The sequence below is a fragment of the Eleutherodactylus coqui genome, unplaced genomic scaffold (assembly GCF_035609145.1).
Source record: "Eleutherodactylus coqui strain aEleCoq1 unplaced genomic scaffold, aEleCoq1.hap1 HAP1_SCAFFOLD_319, whole genome shotgun sequence".
NCBI classification, from domain to species: Eukaryota; Metazoa; Chordata; class Amphibia; order Anura; family Eleutherodactylidae; genus Eleutherodactylus; species Eleutherodactylus coqui.
In genome coordinates, this window is record NW_027102353.1 from 594 (window position 1) to 24,469 (window position 23,876).

Consider the following 23,876-nt stretch of genomic DNA (forward strand, 5'->3'; position numbering starts at 1 on the left):
AGTAAATCTATCACCTAATGTATGAAATAATACACAACACTAATATTTATTAATAATCATTTATTATTAATGATACAAAACAATAAGTTTAGGGTTACCCAACAACATTGGCCATGCAAACTGTGATGTAGTCACAGGCGCCATGTAGCCCTAGACTAGATGTACATTATGGTATAATACATTCCATAAACCTGACCACATATAATAACATTCCATATAAACCACATCTTCAGTGTAATTATAGATAAATCCACAACGTTCCGTCCATCAGAATTGCTCCATATAGTCAGTCACGCCAGCGGTCAGTAAATGGTTTAGCCGGATGCTCCTCATGTGGAACTCCTCTATGGATTGTGTCTGTTGACCCTACTACTGCATGGACTCTTCTTTGGCCATCCTGATGTGTCGCACCTCGTCAAGGTGTTCCTGTCATCTATGTAGAAGAAATAACAGTGCGGTTAATTAAACAGAAAACAATTGGCTTCCTACATCTCTTAATATCTGACATCCTCCACCCATTAGTATGACTAGCTGGTGGACAAGGGCCACAATTAAGGGTGCATGCTAAGAGTAAATCAAGGAGAAAATCCACACCAAAATCCCCAAGTGGACTTTGATGTGAATTTTGGTGCAGATTTTCAAAGCGGGATTTACTCATTGTATTGCAATGAATAAATTTTATGGTGAAAATCCACAGCATTTTAGAATGCCTAACTAATACTGAAGATTTTTTTCTGCTGTAAGGCCGTTTTCACACGTCTGAGCAACTCGTGCAAGATTTGTGCGTTGCGAGACACACATATCTCGCATGAATATGAACCCCATTCTTTAGAATGGGGTCATACAAATGAGCGATTTTTTTGTTTTCTGCGGTGCGATGCGGAAAAACAAATCGTAGCGGTCCTATCTTTGGGCAAATCCTCGCATCAGATTGCCCATTGTTCTCATTGGGGCCTGCAGCAGCATCCTTCTTACCCCTTAATAGCCGGTCATCTCACACCTTTTTCCTTATCACCCATGATAGAACTATCATAAGGATGAGGAAATGTTATTACCAGTAAATGTACAATAGTCATAGGCATGTGTTTAGGTGTTAGGCTAAAAGAAAAAAAAATCCGGCCTCCTCTTCACCCCTTCATAGCCGGCCATCACACACCTGTGTATTTCCCCTCTGCCCAAGACAGCACTAGAAGCTATTGCTATCGTAAGCATGGGGAAAGTCATTTACTGGTAAGTGAAAAAAAATAGGTTATACATGCCTATGACTTGTAGTGCAGATGTTATAAACCATACCTACCGCCAGCTGCAGGGTGGCACTGCTGGCTTCTCCTTAGGTTTTCTCAAGCAATCTTTAACCCCAGTGAGGTGCCTTTAGAGTAATGGGGTCTTCTTCCATACAGGTGTCTGTGGTAAATGCTGGCCATCGGATCTTCTGGTCTTCTCTGGATGGTCCTCTAGAGGGCGCACAGTTTGCTCTGATGACATTGTGGAACTGGTATCTGTGGGAAAAAAAAATCCGGCCTCCTCCTTACCCCTTAATAGCCGGCCATCTCACACCTTTTTCCTTATCACCCATGATAGAACTATCATAAGGATGAGGAAATGTTATTACCGGTAAATGTACAATAGTCATAGGCATGTGTTTAGGTGTTAGGCTAAAAAAAAAATCCGGCCTCCTCTTCACCCCTTCATAGCCGGCCATCACACACCTGGGTATTTCCCCTCTGCCCAAGACAGCACTAGAAGCTATTGCTATTGTAAGCATGGGGAAAGTCATTTACCAGCAAGTAAAAAATATCTTATACATGCCTATGACTTGTAGCGCAGATGTTATAAGCCATACTTACCGCCAGCTGCTGGGTGGATCTGCTGGCTTCTCCTTGGGTTTTCTCCAGGAATCTTCAACCCCAGTAAGATATTGTGGAGCAGGTATCTGTGGGGAAAAAAATCCGGCCTCCTCCTTACCCCTTAATAGCCGGCCATCTCACACCTTTTTCCTTATCACTCATGATAGAACTATCATAAGGATGAGGAAATGCAATTACCGGTAATTGTACAATAGTCATAGGCATGTGTTTAGGTGTTAAAAAAAAATCCGGCCTCCTCTTCACCCCTTCATAGCCGGCCATCACACACCTGTGTATTTTCCCTCTGCCCAAGACAGCACTAGAAGCTATTGCTATCCTGAGCATGGGGAAAGTCATTTACCGGTAAGATGGAAAAGTGTTCCACATGCCTATGACGTGTAGCGCAGATGGTATAGTGCTTACTTACCACCAGCAGCTGGGTGGATCTGCTGGCTTCTCCATACAGGGGTCCAGGGTGACTGCTGGCCATCGGATCTTCTGGTCTTCTCCAGATGGTCTTGTAGAGGCTGCGGTTCTCGGCTTCCTCCCATGATCTTATTCAGCAGGTGTCTTGCTGAGGGTTTTCCAGTTGACAAACGAAAACCCGGGGTACCTGGTCTGTGTATCTGGTGGTAGAGATACACTGGCCTCTGCTTCTTCAATGTCATCCAGCTTGGCTTCTTGGAAGGTGGGATGAGTGTCACTTACTTCAGGGATGTATGGTGGAGTCACTTTCAGTCTTTCCAAGGAGTGCCAATCGATGTACCGGAAGAAGCGATGTCCTCTGATGTTCCCATGTAGTCCTAGGCGCCGGGCAGGATCCTTCTGGAGGAGCTAAAAATTAGAAATGTATCTAGAATTTAGTAACTGCAACCTGGGATCTGGGCGCAGTACGGACAAAAGCAATTACTACTCCCTGAATGCTGTTCTCCATGAATGGGCATCTATTGCTCTCATTTTAGGAGGTTGGTGATTGGGATAAAATGTGTATGTTTAAAACCGTCATCAGTACATCTCTTATACATTGTCAGCTACTATTAACGTTGTGTAACCCCTAGTATTAAACCCTTATAACAGGAACATACTGACCTTTTCAATGATGCTTCTAGCACTGTACGAAATCCCACGTAGGAGTGTAGGATCATAATCACACTCGCCGGTCAGCATTTCATTTAGGATGACACCAAACGCATACCAGTCAATAGCAGCGTTGTACTCTTTATTGGCCTGCATCTGCAATAAAGAAGAGAACTAGTACTAGTAGAGCGACATCTTGTATTGACCATACTGATATATCGCTCTCTATATCAGATTATTACACCCTCTCCCATAGTCCTCCATGCAAATTATTAGTACAATTTTAAAAAAAGGAGTAAAGTTCTCTTCTTACCTCCGGAGCGATATAACCTACTGTACCAGCTACACCAATGGATGTTCGGCCTCCATGCATGTTGACAAGCGAAAGTCCGAAATCCGTGATCTTAACATGGCCAGTATCAGTTAGCAAGATGTTCTCCAGCTTGAGGTCTCTGCAAGATAAAAAATGTGGATATAAAGTTAGTGTTCAGCTTATAATATTATGTGATAAATTCACATTGGAATTAGGAGGTTGTCTCATGAAGTGAATCCCTTTTGAATGGCAGCTAATCACAAGCATAGGCCCATCTTCTCTAACTGCTGGTAATCAGCTGTTATCACCATGAGAAGACAAGTCTAGCCTGATGTTTTGGACTCTTCAGGGAAAATCTGGCTTTAGAGCATGACCATTTAATGCACGGCAGGTTGGGTCCTTCTCAGACAGACAACCATATGCCTTAACAGGGTATTTGGATAAGGGTTATATTCATGAGAGGCCCCTTTAAGAAGTGAGTAGTTAGAAAGCCATTACCTGTGGATGACTCCTTTACGGTGCAAGAACTGGATCCCACAAACAAGTTCGGCGCCATAGAATCTTCAAAAGGAAAAAAAGAGTATTATATCCCAAAAATAAGACAGGCAGCTCATGGAAATGTTATTCTTTAGTGTTACACATCTCATATATGTACAATGTACTCTAGTTTCACCTGGAACTGGTGAGGTCAAGTCTCCCCTTCCTCAGTAGAAGGTCGAAGAGGTCGCCGCAGCTCACGAACTCCAATCCAAATAGAACATTCTTCTGCAATATAGGACCGATATGTCACATTACCAAATCACCCTGCGCACATTTTATTAGTAACATAGTAACGTTAGGCTGAAAAAAGACTTGTGTCCATCCAGCTTAGCCTATTAGCCCCAATGCTGATCCAGAGGAAGGCAAAAAAAACAAAACAATGGGGTATAAGCCAATCTTTCTCTTTTTAGAAAAAAAAGGATTTTCCTACTCCAAGTCTGGCAATCAGTATATATTCCGGGATCATCAACCATTCTGAAGTTATCAATGACTATAACATAGACTAAAACATGTAATATAGTTACACTCAAGAAACGTGTTCAGGCCCCTCTTGAATTCCTTTAGTGAATTCACCATCACCACGTCCTCAGGCAGAGAGTTACATAGTCTCACTGCTCTTACAGTAAAGAACCCCTTCTATGTTGGTGTAGAAACCTTCTTACCTCTAGACATAGAGGATGTTCCCTTGTTACAGTCACAGTCCAGGGTATAAACAGATGATGAGAGAGATGTATTGACCCCTAATATATTTCTACATAGATTCATTACACAGTCTAGACAAGTACAGTTATTTAAAACTAGCTACTTAAGCAAATGCCAACAAACTTAGATGATGTTATTACTCTCCAATCATTAGTTATCTCACTGTTGTACTCCCTGCCAGTTACTAGAATGATTGAAGGTTGGCCATCAGTGTCGGACTTTGGTACCTAAGGCCCACTGGTATAACTGATTCTGAGGGCCCACCATACAGTGATATGGAAATACTAAGTGCTGTGTTTTAGTGCTAATGATGACCCGTGGTACACTGTGCAAATAATAACTGTGTCACGCATTAATGCTGTAAAAAAGACTCCCCCAGAGCTGTGCATGGCATAAACTAGCCACTGTTCACCCTTCTACTGCCCCTCTGGTCTGGCACCGCTGACCCATTCCTCTCTGCTCTGAGTACCCGCTGAAACAGGAAGCAATGACATAACATTCATCGCTCACATGGCCGCTATAGCCAATCGCTGGCCTCAGTGGTCATGTGAGTAATGAATGTTACGTCATAGCTTCTTGTTTCTCTGGGGCTCAGAACATAGGGAAGTGGGTTGGCAGCACCAGACTGGAGGCGCAGTGGAAGGCTGAAAAATGACTTTGTTTTTAATGTAATTTCCTACTCTGGGACAAGTTTTTGAAAGGTCAGAAAACCTTTTTGAATAGGGGTTCTGTTTATTGGACTGAGTTTTCCCCCTATGATTACCAAACTATGCTTATTTGGGAGACCTTAACCCCAGGTTTCCATTGCAGATTGCCTATCAAGCAATGCCTGTTACGTGGCTTGACAGATTGCCTGTCAGGTCATGGTATAATGTAATGCTATGGTATGATCAAAGAAATGGGGAAGAAAAAACTGCAAAAACGTATCTAAAAAAGATTTATTAATTATTTATTTAAAAAAAAGTAATAAAAGTTAAAAAAGAAACCCTTTGCTATATTTATAGTAAAATAATCCAAATAATAAAACAAAAAAACATATTTGGTATTGCTGCATTCATAAAAGTCAGATCTATGAAAGTAATGCATTATTTTCCCCACAACGGGAACATCGTCATTAAAAAAAAAACCCGCCAGAATTGCGCTTTTTTTTCCGGTCACCTCCTTTCCAAGAAAAAATGTAATAAAAAAAGCTGTAGCACTCCAAAATGGCACCAATAAAAACTACAGGAGTCCTGCAAAAAATGAGCCATTGCCCAACTTTATATATATATTTGTTATCGTAGTAATTGTACTGACCCATAGAATAAAGTTATGTCATTCTTGTTGCAGTGTACGCTGTAGAAACAAGACGCACCCAAAGATGGCGGAATTTTGTTCTTTTTTTCATTTCACTCCACTTAGAAGTTTCTAAATGTCTTCCACTACATTGAAAACTAAAACTTGTTCCGCAAAAAACAAGCCCCCAGACACCTATGTCAATGGTTAAATAAAAGAGTTAGGATTTTTTAAAGGGGGGGGGGAAAGAAAAATGGAAAAAGAAGGCCGCGTCCATAAGGCGTTAATCTAATATATGAATGTACATAATAAATGAGTTGCAGTATGATTAAATGACATGTGCGCCTAAAGCCATACTGTAGATACGCTTAAATATAATCATCCATATACACATTGCAAATATATAAAGTATATAATGTACAAAAGGGGCAGACACTCACAGCAAGTAGCCAGTGTCAGAACCGGCAACTCTCGGGGCCGCCGTGCCCGCACCACCGGTCCGGCCACCCGGGGTACAGGAGCACGGCGCAGAGGTACCCCGGTTCTTGTGATCTCCCCGGGCCGCTGTAAGACTGGTCGCCGCCGGGTTGCTAGGGAGGCAGCTGGTGCTTCTAGTCGCTTGACTACCAGGCTGGCTTCCCTGGTAACTGTCTGTGCAGTGAGACTGGGGGCGTGCCCCCAGCACCGCCCTGATTAGCCCTGCTGCTGTCAGGCTCCCCGCCCCAATCAGCTTCTGGGGCGGGAGCGCTGACAGCATTTAAATAGGTGTGTTTTCCTCTCAGGCCTTGCCAGTGTTAGTTTGGTCTTCCAGCTGCACCCACGTATTCTTTTGACTCCTGTTTGTGACCCCGGCTTTCTTGACCTCTGCTTTTGGACCTTGACTACGTTTTTGCCTGACCCCCCTGTACTGCGTACCCTCCTGTTGCCGACCCGGATTGTCTGACCGTTCTACCGTTGTTTGTCTTCAGTGTCTGTTTGTCTTCCCGTGTCCCGCTTCCCTAGTGAGGGTAGGGACCGCCGCCCAGTTGTCGCCCTGGGGGTTAGCCCAGGGGGGCAAGTAGGCAGGGACAGGGGTTGCGGGATATATCAGGGACCCCCATATCCCGGACACTGTCCTGACAGTAACACTGGCCGAAGGTAGGTCAGACTCGTGCATCCGCCCGGCTACTTTGAATCCCTCGATGGAGGCCGTGGCTGCGTTAGCGAACCAGGTCCAGGTCCTTACTAACCTTGTCCAGGACCTAACCGCCCGCATGCAGCTACAGGAACAAGTGGCGGCTGCAGGTCCCATGCAGCCCCCTTCCGCTCCCGGGACTATGTCAGAACCCCGAGCCACGCTGCCGGACTGCTTCTCTGGAGAGAGAGGTCAGTTCTTTGCATTTAGAGAGAGCTGCAAGCTCTACTTTGATCTCCGACCCCACTCCTCTGGTACTGAATATCAGAAAGTGGGAATTGTAATTACCCGCCTGAGGGGGGACCCCCAAAATTGGGCTTTCTCGCTACCAGCAGGCTCTCCAGCCCGACTATCCCTTGACGCTTTTTTTTCCGCCCTGGGTCAAATTTATGACGAACCCGACCGGGCGGGCTACGCAGTCTCCAAACTTCTGGCCCTGCGCCAGGGTGGTAAAATGGCGGAGGACTACTGTTCCCAATTCCGTCAACATTGTACGGAATCCGGGTGGAACGATGCCGCCCTAAAAGACTTATTTTTGACCGGTCTGTCTGAGGGTCTCAAGGACCTACTTGTGGCCCACCCAGAGCCTAGAACCCTGGAGCAAGCCATGACGCTTGCTATTCGGGCCGACCGACGTTTGAGGGGCCGACACGCCGCTCGGGCCACTCCACTCCCCACGCCCACTTCTTCTACTGACCTGACTCTCTCACTTCCCACCACCGAGCCCATGGAACTGGGAGCCATGAACCCCAAGCAGCGACGGGAATATCGCCTGAAGAAGAATCTTTGCTTCTACTGTGGGGAGCCGGGTCACCGCATTGCCACCTGCACTAAGAAGCCAAGGCAGGAAAACTCCCGCTCCTAGGCAGTTGTCGGGAGGACTGTCTAGGAGCTAAGGTACTCCCTGTGTTATCCAAAATGTTATTGCCTTGCACCCTAGAATTTCATGCTTTCCACCGTACTGGGCAAGCCTTTGTTGATTCTGGGGCTGCGGCGAATTTCGTTAACTTTAATTTCGTTGCTCAACTGTCCGGGGTTTTTTTACGTTTAGAGACCCCGATTCTGGTTTCAGGAGTGGACTCCACCCCATTGCAAGCAGGGGTGGTTCATCTGGTTACCCCTGAAGTAAGGTTTACGATAGGAGCCTTACACGTGGAAACCTGCACCTTTCTAGTGATGAGAGATTTGTCTGTGGACGTCGTCCTAGGCCTCCCCTGGCTCCGGGAGCACAACCCGGTAGTAAATTGGGACACGTTGGAACTGGTAAAGTGGGGTCCCCGCTGTGCCAACCACCTTTGTGCTGTGAAGGTGGGAATCTCCACCTGCGAGGGGACCCCCCTACCAGATTACCTCTCCGAGTTTTCTGACGTGTTCTCCAAACAATTATCTGAAGCTCTGCCCCCTCATAGGGAATGGGACTGTAAAATAGACTTGATTCCTGGGGCCAAACTTCCTAAGGGCCGCATTTATAACGTTACGGTTCCTGAGAGAGAATCCATGAGGGACTATATCCAGGACAGCCTGGCCAAGGGGCACATCCGGCCCTCAGAATCCCCGGTGGGTGCCGGGTTTTTCTTCGTTGAGAAGAAGGATGGGGGCCTCCGGCCCTGTATTGACTATAGAGAGCTAAACAAAATCACAGTACGAAACCAGTATGCCCTTCCACTCATTCCTGACCTCCTCAACCAGGTCGCTGGTGCCCGATGGTTTTCTAAACTTGATCTCAGGGGAGCATACAACCTCATCCGCATTCGGGAGGGGGATGAGTGGAAAACCGCCTTCAATACGCCCCTCGGGCATTTTGAATACCTAGTTATGCCTTTTGGATTGTGTAACGCCCCCGCCATTTTTCAGGGGTACATGAACTCAGTGTTTCAGGATATCATGGGGGTGTTCGTGGTTGTATATCTAGACGACATTTTGATTTTTTCCTCCGACTTGCCAAGTCACCATACTCACGTTCAGACTGTACTAGCTCGACTCAGACATAACAAGCTGTTTGCTAAACTCGAGAAATGTGTGTTCGGGGTACAAAAGATATCATTTTTGGGGTATATCATCACGCCATGCGACTTCCAGATGGATCCTGAAAAGGTGAAAGCCATCACGGAGTGGGCCCAGCCAGGGTCGTTGAAAGCCCTTCAACGCTTCCTCGGCTTCGCCAACTACTATCGCAAATTCATCAAAGACTTCTCCGTGGTGGCTAAACCTCTAACGGACCTCACCAGAAAGGGGGCAGATGTGAGGACCTGGTCTTCTGAGGCTCTGAGGGCCTTCGATACCCTAAAGGCGGCGTTCTCTTCTGCACCTGTCCTAGTACAACCAGATCTGTCCAGCCCTTTTTTGGTGGAAGTAGATGCCTCTGAGTTTGGTGTGGGAGCGGTACTGTCCCAAGGTCCCTCCACTCTCACCAACCTTAGACCGTGTGCCTATTTTTCTAGGAAGTTTTCTTCCACCGAACGGAACTATGATATAGGCAACCGGGAATTGCTGGCGATTAAGTGGGCTTTCGAAGAGTGGAGGCATTTTTTGGAAGGAGCCCATCACCAGATCACGGTACTCACAGACCATAAAAACCTCACCTATCTAGATTCCGCTAAGAGGTTAAATGCTCGGCAAGCCCGCTGGGCCTTGTTCTTCTCTCGGTTCAATTTTGTGGTTACCTATAGACCCGGTTCTAAGAATGTCAAGGCTGATGCCCTGTCTAGGAGCTTTGGTTCTCCGGAACCTGCCGAGCCGGAGCCTGAGAGCATTCTCTCCCCTGGGGTGGTCCTCGCTGCTGTCTCCTCCGACCTTTCACCTCTCATTCACGCCGCTCAACAATCTGCTCCTGAAGCCCTTCCGGAAGGCAAATTATTTGTCCCATCGTCACTGAGATTGAAAGTGTTAGAGGAGACACACGCTTCTGTCCTAGCTGGACACCCCGGCATCAGGGGTACGCTGGAGTTAGTATCCAGACTCTATTGGTGGCCGCACATGGCCAAGGAGGTACGGGTATTTGTGTCCGCGTGCCCGGTTTGCGCAAGGGGGAAGAATCTCAGGAGACGTCCTGAGGGTCCTCTTCTTCCCTTGCCCATTCCGTCCAGGCCATGGTCCCATTTGTCCATGGATTTTATTACTGATCTGCCATCCTCGCTGGGGAATACGGTCATCTGGGTAATAGTAGACCGTTTCTCTAAAATGTCACATTTTGTTCCGCTTTGCAAGTTGCCTAACGCCAAACTTCTGTCTGAAATGTTCATCAAGGAGATTGTTCGGTTACATGGGATCCCCGAGGACATTGTGTCAGATAGAGGGGTTCAGTTCGTCGCTCGCTTCTGGCGAGCCTTCTGTAGAAATCTAAACGTAAATTTGTCCTTCTCCTCCGCTTTCCATCCCGAGAGTAACGGACAAACGGAACGAATGAACCAAGAACTTATCCAGTATCTGCGACTGTTTGTCTCTGATAACCAGTATCAGTGGGCCAACTACTTACCTCTCGCCGAATTTGCTATCAACAACCATGTTAACTCGTCGACCCAATTGTCACCTTTTTTTTGTAACTATGGGTTTCATCCCCGGTTCTCGCTTTCCACTCCTGTGGTCTCGAACAATCCGGCCGCCGACATATCCTCTGAGGAACTGTGCACAGTTTGGGCCCAGGTTCGTAAGAACCTTCAGGGTTCCCAAGAGAAACTGCGTAAATACGCAAATAAAAGATGTACCATCTCTGCACCTTTTGTAGTCGGGGAGCAAGTTTTGTTGTCCTCCAAGAATCTGAGACTCAAGGTTCCCTCCCTGAAACTTGCTCCTCGGTTCATTGGCCCATTTACTGTTTCTCAGGTCATCAACCCGGTGTCATATAAGTTGGCACTTCCTGACCCCTGGAAGGTCCACAAGGTGTTTCACAAAAGCTTACTTAAGAAGTATGTGACTCCAGTTCTACCCACCCAGAACCCGCCTCCTCCTTCTCTGGTACAGGGGGAACTGGAGTATGAAGTAGAAAGGCTGGTGGATGCCCGACGGGTTAGAGGTGTGCTGCAGTACCTGGTCCACTGGAGAGGATTTGGCCCTGAGGATAGGACGTGGGTCCCTGCCAGGGACGTTCATGCGCCACGCCTAGTCCAGGCATTCCACAGGGCTTTCCCGCTTAAGCCCGCACCTGGCCATGGGGGTCCGGTGTCCCCCCGTAGAAGGGGGGGTACTGTCAGAACCGGCAACTCTCGGGGCCGCCGTGCCCGCACCACCGGTCCGGCCACCCGGGGTACAGGAGCACGGCGCAGAGGTACCCCGGTTCTTGTGATCTCCCCGGGCCGCTGTAAGACTGGTCGCCGCCGGGTTGCTAGGGAGGCAGCTGGTGCTTCTAGTCGCTTGACTACCAGGCTGGCTTCCCTGGTAACTGTCTGTGCAGTGAGACTGGGGGCGTGCCCCCAGCACCGCCCTGATTAGCCCTGCTGCTGTCAGGCTCCCCGCCCCAATCAGCTTCTGGGGCGGGAGCGCTGACAGCATTTAAATAGGTGTGTTTTCCTCTCAGGCCTTGCCAGTGTTAGTTTGGTCTTCCAGCTGCACCCGCGTATTCTTTTGACTCCTGTTTGTGACCCCGGCTTTCTTGACCTCTGCTTTTGGACCTTGACTACGTTTTTGCCTGACCCCCCTGTACTGCGTACCCTCCTGTTGCCGACCCGGATTGTCTGACCGTTCTACCGTTGTTTGTCTTCAGTGTCTGTTTGTCTTCCCGTGTCCCGCTTCCCTAGTGAGGGTAGGGACCGCCGCCCAGTTGTCGCCCTGGGGGTTAGCCCAGGGGGGCAAGTAGGCAGGGACAGGGGTTGCGGGATATATCAGGGACCCCCATATCCCGGACACTGTCCTGACAGCCAGAGTGCAAGAACTATATCAAGGTCGAAGGGCGACGTCACTGGGATGTTTGTAAGTGCAAAATCTCCATGCACATTCTGCAGACAATAGCACCCATTGACTTCAATCGGTTTGTACACATTTCCGTATTTTATGTGCGCAAAAAAAGCTGCAAAATGTTCTACTTGTGTATGCACAGAAGTCTATGGGGCGTGCGCAAATGTGTGTGCAATACGCTAGGAGATGCTTAACCCCTTAAGGACAAGGCCTATTTTGGCGTTGAGGACCAAATGATTTTTGGTATTTTTTCATCTCCATTTCTCAAAAGCCATAACTTTTTATTTTTCCGTTGACGCGGCCGAATAAGGGCTTGTTTTTTGCGTGGTGAACTGTAGTTTTTACTGGTACCATTTTTGGGTACATAGACTATATTGTAAAACTTTTATTATTTTTTTAATGATCGTAGGGAGAAAAACCGCATCAATTCTGGCATTTTTTTTAAAGCATTAATTCTGCAGTATAAATGACACAATACATTTTTTTCTGTGGGACAGTACGGTTACAACAATACCAAAATTATTATATATTTTTTTAGGTTTTTCCACTTTTCCATAATAAAAACCCTTTTTTTGGAAATTTTTATTTTTTTCTAAAATTACTACATTCAAAGAGCTATAACTTTTTTATTTTTCCATGGATGGTCTTTTTTTTTGCAAGACGAGCTGTAGTTTTTATTGGTACCATTTAGGGGTACACACATTTTTTTAAATCACTTTTATTGTGTTTTTTGCCTCAGTTGTTTAGCATTTTTTAAACGCTTTTTTCCGTGCAGGACAATACGGGCATTCAATGTATTGTACGCATCATTACGGACACGTCGATACCAAACGTGGTATTTTAAATTTTTTTAAATTTTTTTATGCTAATATGAGAAAAAGCATAAAAAAGGGGGTTTAACAGTTTTTTTTACTTTTTTATATTTTGTATTTTATTTTTCTCTTTTTTTTTACACTATTTGTGTCCCTCTGAGGGACTTTTACTGCAGGACTGCAAATCGCTACGATAAGGCATGGCAGGACTTCTCTCCTGCCATGTCTTATGGCTTACTATAGCGATCATAGGCTATGGCAATACAGCATGCCGGTATCTGATTGGCCACATGAATCCTATTAGTTTCTTTACTAAAGCACATTAAGTATACATCAGTGTAATTCATACCCTCCAACACGTAGAAAAGAGCAGCAGTACAAACCCTTGTTAGGGCTTATTTACACGAGCGTATATCGACCAGCCGATATACGCTCCCATCTGAGCAGTCCCCCCCTTTCCTCCCCTCACCGGCTCTCTGCATTTCTCCTTCACTCCGTGGTTTGCAATGGGAGGGGGCGGGGTGAGCGGAGGTAAGCTCTACTCTGTCCCACCCATTCCCATTGCTGGCTATGGACAAGTGGCGGGAGCAAATCGCTCGGAGGGGAGAAAAGGGGCAGAGAGGCAGAGAGCCAATGAGGGAAAGGGAAGGAGGGGACTGCTCAGATGGAAGCGTATATCTGCGGGCCGTGAAAACGCCGGCTGATATATGCTCATGTAAATAAACCCTTACACAGAAAGGGCGCCAACACGTCATGTATGTCGCACTGTAACCCTATAGGCACTATGCCATACAGTGCGCTAAGGAAGGTTTTCTTACAGCTCTTTTTCTGCTCTGAGCTTCCAAGGTTTTGGCTTAAAAAAAGCCAGTTGATAAGATTGGAAAAACAATGCAGGATTTTTTGGTGCTATAGAAAACACTAAATTTGGAACTATAGCACCAAAATCAGTACTCTTGAAGGATTTATAATTTATGGTCACTCTGGTGGAGGAAAATGGCCTATGTCATAAAAAGTTTATATACTACATGTGTATGGCAGAAGGGGTGAAAATATATGTAGGTGACACTAAGGCGGCTTCACACAGCCATATGGGCAACTACGCTCACCACTACGGAGCGTACTGCGCATTAACAGGTTGCTGTTTTTTTTCTTCTCGGGCTGTTTGATCTCCACACCATGGCGCAGGAGTTTCAAAAAACAGCAGGAAACATACAGCAAGTCCTATCTATTCTCCCCCGTACTATGAACAGGCGAGAATCCTGCTAGTGAGAATAAAGCCATAGAAATCAATGTTTTCGTTTTGTTCCATTACACGGCCGTGACTGTCACAGCTGACTAACAGGACTAATACCTGCCCATGTGTTTAACCCCTAATGCAGAGAATTATGTGGCAGGAAATGACTTTCCTCAAGGTAGGATTAGAACTATTGCTATTCTGGCTGGAAGGGGACAATTTCTGACCTTTGTTATGTGGCCCTATGACTATCTTATATGTCCCTGCCAGTGAAGCCTGTAGTGTATGACATTCGCTAATACAAGGTAGTCACAGTTATACCTTGGTCTGGATGGCAAAGTCTGCATGCACAAGGAAAGGGCTTCCGGATGCCAGCTGTAGAACTTGCTTCTCCACGATGATGTACTTCTCCTTCCCTTGAGCTCGTAGGGCCGTCTTGCTGATAATCTTAACCGCAAATTTTCGGTGGGTTAAAGTATCTTCGGCCTTCATGACTGTGCCGTAACTTCCCCGGTTAAGCTCCTGGTGGAATACTAATCTCTCTTTGAAGGAATCAGAGATTGTGCCGGAGCCGGTTGGACGAACTCCGCTGGATCCTAGGAGGGAAGATAAATGGAATGTATTACAATAAGTCCAGCATTTACTAGACACTATTCACACTGAGGAGATATTGCAAATGGTGCGGGCACAAGAGATGTGCCCCCCCCCAGCCCGTCACTTGTGGGAACTAGCTGTATTATATAGCATACAACCTGCAACATCTAATTGGTTAACAGACATAGGACCCCTGTCACCCTATTGACCTTCCACAATGCAATTGTGGGAAGCCAATGATTTGCCGTGGCAGCTAGGGGTCATAAGGGGTTATCCTGGGACATAATCAAAAATGCCTTTAGCCTGTGGCAATAAAATAACAGGATTCATGCTCACCCGTCGGCTGCTGCAGACAGGTGGAAATTCAGCGGCGGGATTCCCCGCAGAATTTCTGCCCCTGGATACCTGCATGGGATTGCATTACAGCACGCAATCCTATGCAGACGGCCGCGGTTTGTCTGCGCGAAATCACACGCAGCAAACAAACCGTGGCATGCTCTAATTCTGTGCTGGACTCGCAGAGCCCCGCACAGAAACGTCACTCACCGGCCGCCGACTTTGCTCTGCGCATGTGCCGGCTGCCCAGCAGCCGGTACATAAAAGAGCCGGAGCTGTGGGAGCAGATGAGTCCGCGGTGCTCTCTGCAGGCGCTCGGGTCCCGCTGAGAGAATTCACGTAGCCGGATCTGACCCGGCTGTCTGCAGGCGGCCTTCCACTCTTCCCCGCATCTCACCGGCCCTCTAGTACCTGCTGAACTTCACTTCCTAAAACGGGGTAACATAAGTGCCACAGCTATTCACCGGCTGAAGGAAGCAGGTGATTGGCTACATCGGTTATGTGGCCCTTTTCTTGGAGACGTCATCGCTGGCTCCCTGCATCGGGAGGTGAAGACTGGAGAGCCGTCAATATGGCAGCTGTGGGGGATTCTAGGATTTTATTACCACGGGCTGAAGACTTTTTGAACAAATCCATATCCATGGAATTGCAGTTGGAATTAATTGAAAATTTTCCACCATTTTCCTTATATGCTTGTGGCATATAGCTGTGCGTTATAAACTACTCAATTTATTGCAGAGTCTGTCAGTCAAACATTCAGCGGCCAATTACAGCAGAGCAGGGAGGATGTCACATATAGCAATATACCATACAACCATGAAGCGGGGAGTCTGACCTTGTCCCATGCTGGAACTAAAGGTTTATGGGCCCTGGTCAAAAGTTCAGCTTGCTCCCCTCCCTGCTTATGGCAAAAGTTCAATTCTGTCATCATAACCTGCAACTTATTGTATGAGCCACTGCTATGAATCTTAGGCTTTATGCACACGGGCGGGTCAGATTCTAGCCCTTGTAGCAGCAGCTTCCACACGTACCTGCTTTTCTTTACCTTCATCCGTACTGGCGATGGTCCGCATGGCTTACTGTCAAAAATGCGCAGTACTGATTTTTTAAAAAAACCTCCTGTTTTTCCTGCGTCATCGCCTAACAATGCAAATCCTTAGGCCTCACGCACACGGGTGGAGTTTGCATTGTGGAATCCGGAGCGGGCGTCCACCTCCATGTTCCGTAAGAAATACCGTCCATTGCATCCTATGGAAAAGTGACTATTCATGCACACGAGCGGAAAGCAATTGGGGTTTCCACTTGCGCAAGAAGTCAATGGAAGCCATCCGATCCACGGCCCCTCTGCAACTAACATTGCAGAAAGGTCGTGGATTCTGCGTCATGGCTAAGCAATGATGCGGGAAAAGCAGGAGTGGACCGTGCGGACCATATGCAGTACAGATGAAAAATAAGAAAAGAAGGTATGTGCGGCCACCGCTGCTGCCAGGGCCGGATTCCACTGCAGGATCCGACCTGCCCGTGTGCAAGAGGCCTTAACAAAACAGCAAAGCACTATTTTTTTATTTTTTGTCATTGTAGCTGTGTGAGGGCTTGCTTGTTGCAGGAGGAGGTGTATTCTTTAACCCCTTAAAGACACGGCCTATTTTCGATATAAGGACGCAACGATTTTTAGGGGATTTTCATCTCCTCTTGTCAAAAGCCATAACTTTTTTATTTTTCTGTCTGCCTATCTGAATAAGCCCTCAATGAGTACTGTGGGTTAGTACGATTACAAGAATACCAAAAATATTATAATTTTTTTTGTTTTTCTACAGTGAAACCCCTTTTTTTGAAATTATAATTATTTCTATATCACTACATTAGTCCAATAACTTTTTCCATGGAAGGAGCTCTGTGAGGGGTTGATTTTTGAGTCATGAGTCATGGTTTTTCTTTGTACCATTTTGGGGTACATATGGCTTTTTTGGTCACTTTTATTGCGTATTTTGGGAGGTAAAGCGAACAAAATAAGCATTTTACCTCCAGTTTTTTTATGTTTTTTGCTGCGCAGGATGAATAGTGTCCTGAAATTACAGTACAGCTCATTATGGACATGATAATACTAAATATGTGGTGTTTTTCTGAAATTTTTTGCAAATGATATTTTGTTATTTTTTCAGGGCTTTTTTTTCTTACACTATTTTTGTTTTCTTACTCTCTTCATGTTCCTGAGGGCTTATTTAGACGGCCATATATCGGTCGGGTTTTCACGCCCGGGCCGATATACACTGCCCCTCTCTGCAATGGAGGGAGGTGGGCCGGGCTGGGAGCTAGTGCACTGAGCTCCCGCCCCCTCTCCACCCTCTCTCCACCCCTCACCACTGTTTGCAGTGCAAGGGGCAGGACAGTGTTTGTGGGGGGTCAAACCTAGCCCTGCCCCACCCCTCCCATTGCAAACAGTGGCAAGAGGCGAGGAGGGGGCAGGGGCTAAGTGCACTAGCACCTGGCCCAGCGCACATACTCCCTTTGCAGAGAGGGGCAGTGTATAATAGGCAGACGTGAAAATCCGATCGATATATGCCCGTCTAAATCAGCCCCGAGGGTGAACTGAACCATTGCAGCTATGATAAGGCATTTCAGGACTTATGTACTGCAATGCCTTATCGATGTAGTAGTGATCATAGGCAATGGCAAGCCTGTTGCCATAGCAACCCGTTGGCCCTCCACGATTACTCCTCAACAAAGGGAGCGCCCTCCCTATGTGAACCCTTACATGTCACGATCTACACTGATTGCGGCATGTAGGGGGTTAACAGCTGTTGCAGCGGGAGGCCAGCTATCAGTAACAGCTGGCTCCTGCTGTGCGATGGCACAGGCTCACTTCTGATCCCACTGCATGCACATGACGTAAGGTTACGTCCTGTCGCGTTAAGTACCACTCTGCCATGATGTAACCTTGTGTCCTGTTACTTTAAGGGGTCAGTAGAACTGTTTTAGGGTAAATACAATGTGTTGAAAAAATATCTATTACTTCTTTTTGGGGTGAGGAATGGAAACAAACTGCAATTCTGCAATTGTAAATTGATATAGTTTTTGCTTTTACTACTTTTGCACAATAAAAACACAAACTTTGTTTTGTGTAACCATGACTTTTTGATTTTTCCATTGATGGAGGTGCAGGAGGGCGTATTTTTTGTGGGATGACTTATAGTTTTCAGGGTGCTATTTTGAAGTACATGCCACTTATTCAGTTTCAGAATAAACAAAAAAGTTTACCATTCTGGCATTACTAATACTTTTTTATGGCACGATGGGCCTATTCACATGAGCCATGAAAACAGCCGGCCAATATACACTACCGTGTGATGCACGGGGCGGCGTATACGTAGAGAGTCGGCGAAGGTTAGTGTGCTGAGCTCCTGCCCCTCTCCACTCCTTGCCCCTGTATGTATTACACGTGCGCTGTATGCACATGTGTTACACGGTAATTTGCAGACAATCAAATACATTGTTTTATGCAGTTCCGCTCTCACTTGCGTGTTGCAATTGTGTGATAGGCGAGTGCATAAAATAATGCAGCATGTTCTATTTTGTGGCATATTATGCATGAGAGAGCCCATTGTTCTCTATGGCTGCATAATTACATTGCAAATGGGTGTCTACGGGCTGTTGTGAAACAATGGCGCATGAAACTTAAGCAGAAAAAAAAAACAGTGCATGACACGTGCGTATGATATGTTGTCATGTGCAGTACAATTTAGCTACAGTACGCGCCAATAAGCAACGTCACCAGCGGCTCCACAGCGTTAAAATGCTGTGACCAACACAGTGTTCATGCATACACATTTTTTGACAATTTAAAATATTTTTCTGTTGCCCCTAGCAACCAATCACAGTGCAGCTTTCATTCACCTCATTAGTTTAAGATTGGTTGCTATGGGCAACAACAATTTTCTTTTAGACAGTTTCCGTAAGAGTGTAGTGCTGCGATAACCCAGAACATTACATTGACCCCAAAACTGTACCAAGGAAAAATATAAGTCGCCTCACATAAAACAGGCCTTCATATAGCTTGGGCGACTGAAAAGCAATGCTATGGCTTTTGAAGTGCCAACAATTGGCCTTTCATTAAATACCAACGTCAGCAGTTTGGGGTTATACATTCATAAACAAACCCTCCCAGCAGAGGACATTTCTGTAGGAGAGATCCATGTAAACTTTGGGTTGTCCATAATTCACAATAAATCCCCCCTAACCGTCTGCGGACAACAGATCACATTGGCTTCACCTCAGCAGACGTCACCCTGCAGGATGTGTGATGTTAGGGGGATTTCATCATGAATTGGGGAGAGAAGACAACTCTACTAACATTATAATGGTCAACTGGGCCTATTCCATCTGTCATCACCCGCTCTGACATAAGGGGGCGCTCACATGTAGCGCAAATGGAGAGGAGCTTCTGCACCAAAATCCATATCAAAAACGACATCCAAATCTGTACTAATGGTGGTGCGGATCCGCAGCTAATATCATTCTTTCTATAGAAGGGGTGAAGTCTGCTGCGGATCCATAATAAAGTCCACAGAAATGGTGTGGATTTTAATGCTGATTTTAGCATGGATTTTGCACTGTGGAAGATTCCCCACATTTCCTCTACATGTGAGCGTTCCCTGAAAATGGTGAAATATGACATTACTAAAAACAAGTACATTTAAAATAATAACATTTATCACTGGATTACATGTGGAGATATAAAACATGCATATACAGTACAGTTATATAATGACCAGATATATCTACCTGCGACTCTCTGGTCATCAGGTCCATAATTTCTCTTTTGGAACTTGCTGTCCCTTGATGGCTTTTTTCCATCCTCTGAACAGTTCTGGTTGGTTCTCCTGTTCTTTGGTCTTTTCGCATGTGGAATGACGTCCTGTTCATCCACTGCTGGAGCGGCAGACGTCCTCGGTCCTGGAATTGGATCACTCCTCTTCCTCTTCCTGGTCTGCTTTCTGCTCTTTTTGGTCTTCTGGCTTGAAGACATCTCATCAGCCGATGAGATTGAGATGTGCTTTCTCTTCTCCACTTTCTTCCTCCCCACAACAACCTCCTCTTTCTCCATAAAAACGCTTTTTTCTCTGTCCATAGACAACTCTCCTATACTGTCGCCAGTACTCTCCAACTGTCACTTTGTGCATGTGCCAGCTGCCTTATATGTACATCATCACAATACACCTGGATGACACTGGTCATGTGATCAGTAACTGACCAATGAGATTCAAGTATATGTGCTATAGCATAAGGATTTGTAAATTCAAGCTTAATAAATGGTTATATTAAAAAATGCTTTTCTTTTTTATTCTTCCTAGTTTTTTATGTAAATTATATTGGTTTTATCTTTATTTTTCCCTTCAGTGTTGAACTTAAAGTACAACTACATTTACACTGCAGCATTAGCTTACAGATGGAGGGATTTAGGGCCCATTTTAGTCATTTGTCAATTTGTATGCTGTGATGTGTATTAAATAACATACTAAAATCAATCATCCATCTACCTGCCCATTGTATATATTTAGGGCTATACTTCTATATTTTATTTGTATTATTTTATTATATCTTCATGTCTGTTGGTATATACTATTATAACAATATAACCATATTACAATGACTATTACCATGAAGCATCATGAGACGGTTACTGAACCTTATGTAGTTTAATTTCCCATGAACTGTATTTTAGGGAGATAGGGCAGATTTATGAAACTGTCCTAAAGAAAACTGTCTATGTTGCCCATAGCAACCAATCACAGGGCAGCTTTCATTTTACCAGATCAGAATACAAGATGAAAGCTGTGCTGTGATTGGTTGCTATGAGCAACATACACAGTTTTCTTTCAGTTTCATAAATCTCCTTATACTTCTTTACATCCAAACTGTCTAGCAGTAAGACTGCCCTTGTTACCATAGCAACCAATCACAGCGCAGCTTTCATTTCTGAAACTGCTGTTGAAAAATGAAAGCAGTATTGCTATTGGTTGCTATGGGCAACAGGGATAGTCTTAACACTAGACAGTTTTGATAAATGAGGCTCTATAGTTTACATTTGTCTGACTGCACCTTCCATAAGGGCTCAGTATCCAGATTACAGGATGCCACAAATATTACCCTCCAAGGCCTCATGCACACGGGTAGATTTTTGCTTTAGAATCCTGATCAAGCATCCGCCTCTGGATACTGCAGCAATAACCCTCCATAGCATGTTATGGAAAAATTATTCTTTATGCACACGAGCGGAAACTAATAGTGGTTTTTGCTCGCGGATGAAAAATTGCAACATGCTCCATTTTACTGTGGTTCCTGCAAGGACAGCTTCCATTGAAGTCAATTGTAGCCATCCGATCAGCGTCCGTCTGAAATTGACATTGTCGTGCGGACCATCCGAAGTACAGAGAAGCCGAAGACAGGTGCACACGGATGCCAGCGAAGAAGATGGCAGGTATGCATGGTCACCCGCCATGGTCAGGGCTGGATTCCATGTGGGATTCTGCAGGCGGTATCCGGACCTGCCATGAGCATTCGGCCTAAAGCTTGAAATTAATTTTTCCTTGGTTCAAATAGTAGCCATCAGACTTACCTGCTACCAATAGACAGGAGACTTTGATTCTCTATGCTGCTGGTTATCAGGGCAGTCAGAACCATCTACCAAACTCTAGTCTATTCACCCAGATGTCAGGGCATGAAGACTGACTTACTAAGCTTTAGAGTGACCTGCAGCTATAAGTACTAACCTCTCTAACCAGCTTTAGACTCCTGATGAAAGAGTATTTATCCGCATCATAGAAACGCGTTGAGTCTTATTTAATGCGCTGGAATCCATCTGTGAGTGTTATGCACAGTCAGCATCTATTTTTGCTGGCAGTAACTTTGGTTTTCCACTGAGGATTTACATGGATACATGGTGATATTTTGAATCTTTTATAACACGTCGGAACTAGAGATGAGCGAGCGTACTTGCTAAGGCAAACTACTCGAGCAAGTATTGCCTTATGCGAGTACCTACCCGCTCATTTCAAAAGATTCGGGTGCCGGGGAGAGCGGGGAGGAACGGAGGGGAGATCTCTATCTGACTCTCTCCCCCCGCTCACTCCCGCAACTCACCGCTCTCCCCCGCCGGCACCCGAATCTTTTGAGACGAGCGGGCAGGTACTAACATAAGGCAATACTCGCTCGAGTAGTTTGCTTTAGCGAATACGCTCGCTCATCTCTAGTCGGAACCAATTTGCGATTGTTACACATATTCAGTATCCATCTTTGGCTGCCACATAGTTGAAGACAGTAGCGTAACTTGAAGCTCCTGGGCCCAGATACAAAACCGGTAACAGCGCCCCCACTATATGCTCCCTATATAGAGAAGAGAGACCTTATGGGCCCCCTAAGGGTCCTGGGCTCGGGTGCAACCGCATCCCCTGCATCCCCTATAGTTACGCCAGTGGTTGAAGACAATGCCCATCTAGTTCAGCCTGTTCAACCCCTCTTTTTTTGGTCCATAAGAAGGCAAAAAAAAAACCACTGAGCCAATTTCGCTCAATTGGAGAAAAAAAATTCCTTCCTGACTCCGTAATGGCAATCACAGTAATCAATGGATCAACATTTCAGATCAACAACACCACTGGTCTCCTAATGTCTATATCCTGTAATATCATAGTGCTATAGAAAGACATCTAGCTCCCTCTTAAACTCCTCTATGGATTTTGCCATCACCACGTCCTCAGGCAGAGAGTTCCACTGTCTCACTGCTCTTACAGTAAAGAACCCCCTTCTATGTTGGTGATGAAACCTTCTTTCCTCTAGACATAGAGGATGCCCTCTTGTTACTGTTGCAGTCCTGAGAATAAACAGATCATGGGAGAGATTCTTATATAGTCTCCTGATGTATTCATACGTAGTTATTTGATTGTCCCTTAACCATCTTTTTCCAGAGTAAATAATCCCAATTTTGATAATCTCTCTGGGTATTCCAGTCCTCACATTCCATTTCTTAATTTAGTTACTCTTCTTTGGACCCTCTCAAGCACTGCTACATCTTTCCTGAGCATCGGTGTCCAGTACTGTACACAGTATTCCATGTGAGGCCTGACCAGTGCCTTACATAGTGGAAGAATAATGTTCTTGTCCATCGCCCCTAAACCTCTTTTAATGCACACCATTTGCCTTCACAGCAGCTGGCTGGCATTGATTGCTCCAATTGAGTCTACAGTCCACTAGTACCCCAGGTTTTCTGCCATGTCACTTTTCCCTAGTAGTACCCGACTTAGTGTGTATTGGTGACATCTGTTTCTCCTGCCCATGTGCATAACCTTACATTTATCAATATTGAACTTCATTTGCCATTTTTTTACCGAAACCCCCAGCTTATCCAGGTCCTTTTGTAGCAGTACATTGTCCTCTGTTGTATTAATTATCTTGTATAATTTAGTATCATCTGCAAATATTAATATTTTACTGTGCAGTCCCTCTATCAGGTCATTGATAAATATATTAAACAGTATGGGGCCTAATACTGAACCCTGTGGCACCCCACTAGCAATGGGCCCAATCAGAGTACGAACCATTTATTACCACCCTCTGCTTTCAATCCCTGAGCCAGTTCTTTACCCAGCTCCACCGAGCTGTCTCATTTTACATAGCATCTTATTACCATATGTGGCATGATGTCAATTGCTTTAGAGAAATTCAGATATACGAGATCAATAGACTCTCCCAGGTCCAGCCTAGAACTTACTTTATCATAGAAGCTGATCAAATTCATCTAACATGATCGACCCTTTATGAACCCATGCTGATGAGTTATGCTGTTGTTTTCCTTGAGGTATTCTAGGATGGCATCTCTCAGAATCACCTTGATTAATTATTGAAGTGAGACTTACAAGCCTATAAGTATACAATAGGTCAGGGGCATACCTAAAGGCTCAGGGGCCTGGGTGCAAAAAAAAGCAGCCTTGCTGCTTGCTTCCTCATGCTATTTCAATAAAGAAGAGGATTTTTAATGAATGCTGCCTGGTTCTTCTCCTTTTCTGCATTTATGACCAACGGTGGACCC

The 23,876-nt window shown here is 45.5% G+C and overlaps 1 protein-coding gene and 1 long non-coding RNA gene across 2 annotated transcripts; both read right to left on the minus strand.

Annotated features, from left to right (window-relative positions):
- Positions 1-2,244: 2,244 nt before the first annotated feature.
- On the minus strand, positions 2,245-3,024 carry LOC136601943 (uncharacterized). Its single transcript, XR_010789511.1, has 3 exons — positions 2,937-3,024; positions 2,556-2,681; positions 2,245-2,473 (listed from the first exon to the last, which is right to left on the minus strand). It is a non-coding gene; the product is annotated as an uncharacterized lncRNA (long non-coding RNA).
- Positions 3,025-3,066: 42 nt separating this feature from the next.
- Positions 3,067-14,533, minus strand: LOC136601939 (protein kinase C delta type-like). The gene is made up of 5 exons (XM_066588861.1): positions 14,186-14,533; positions 3,911-4,002; positions 3,736-3,798; positions 3,264-3,376; positions 3,067-3,080 (listed from the first exon to the last, which is right to left on the minus strand). Exons 1-5 carry the CDS (start codon positions 14,354-14,356, stop codon positions 3,067-3,069), a joined length of 453 nt encoding a protein of 150 aa, XP_066444958.1. The 5' UTR covers positions 14,357-14,533.
- Between the last annotated feature and the right edge of the window lie 9,343 nt (positions 14,534-23,876).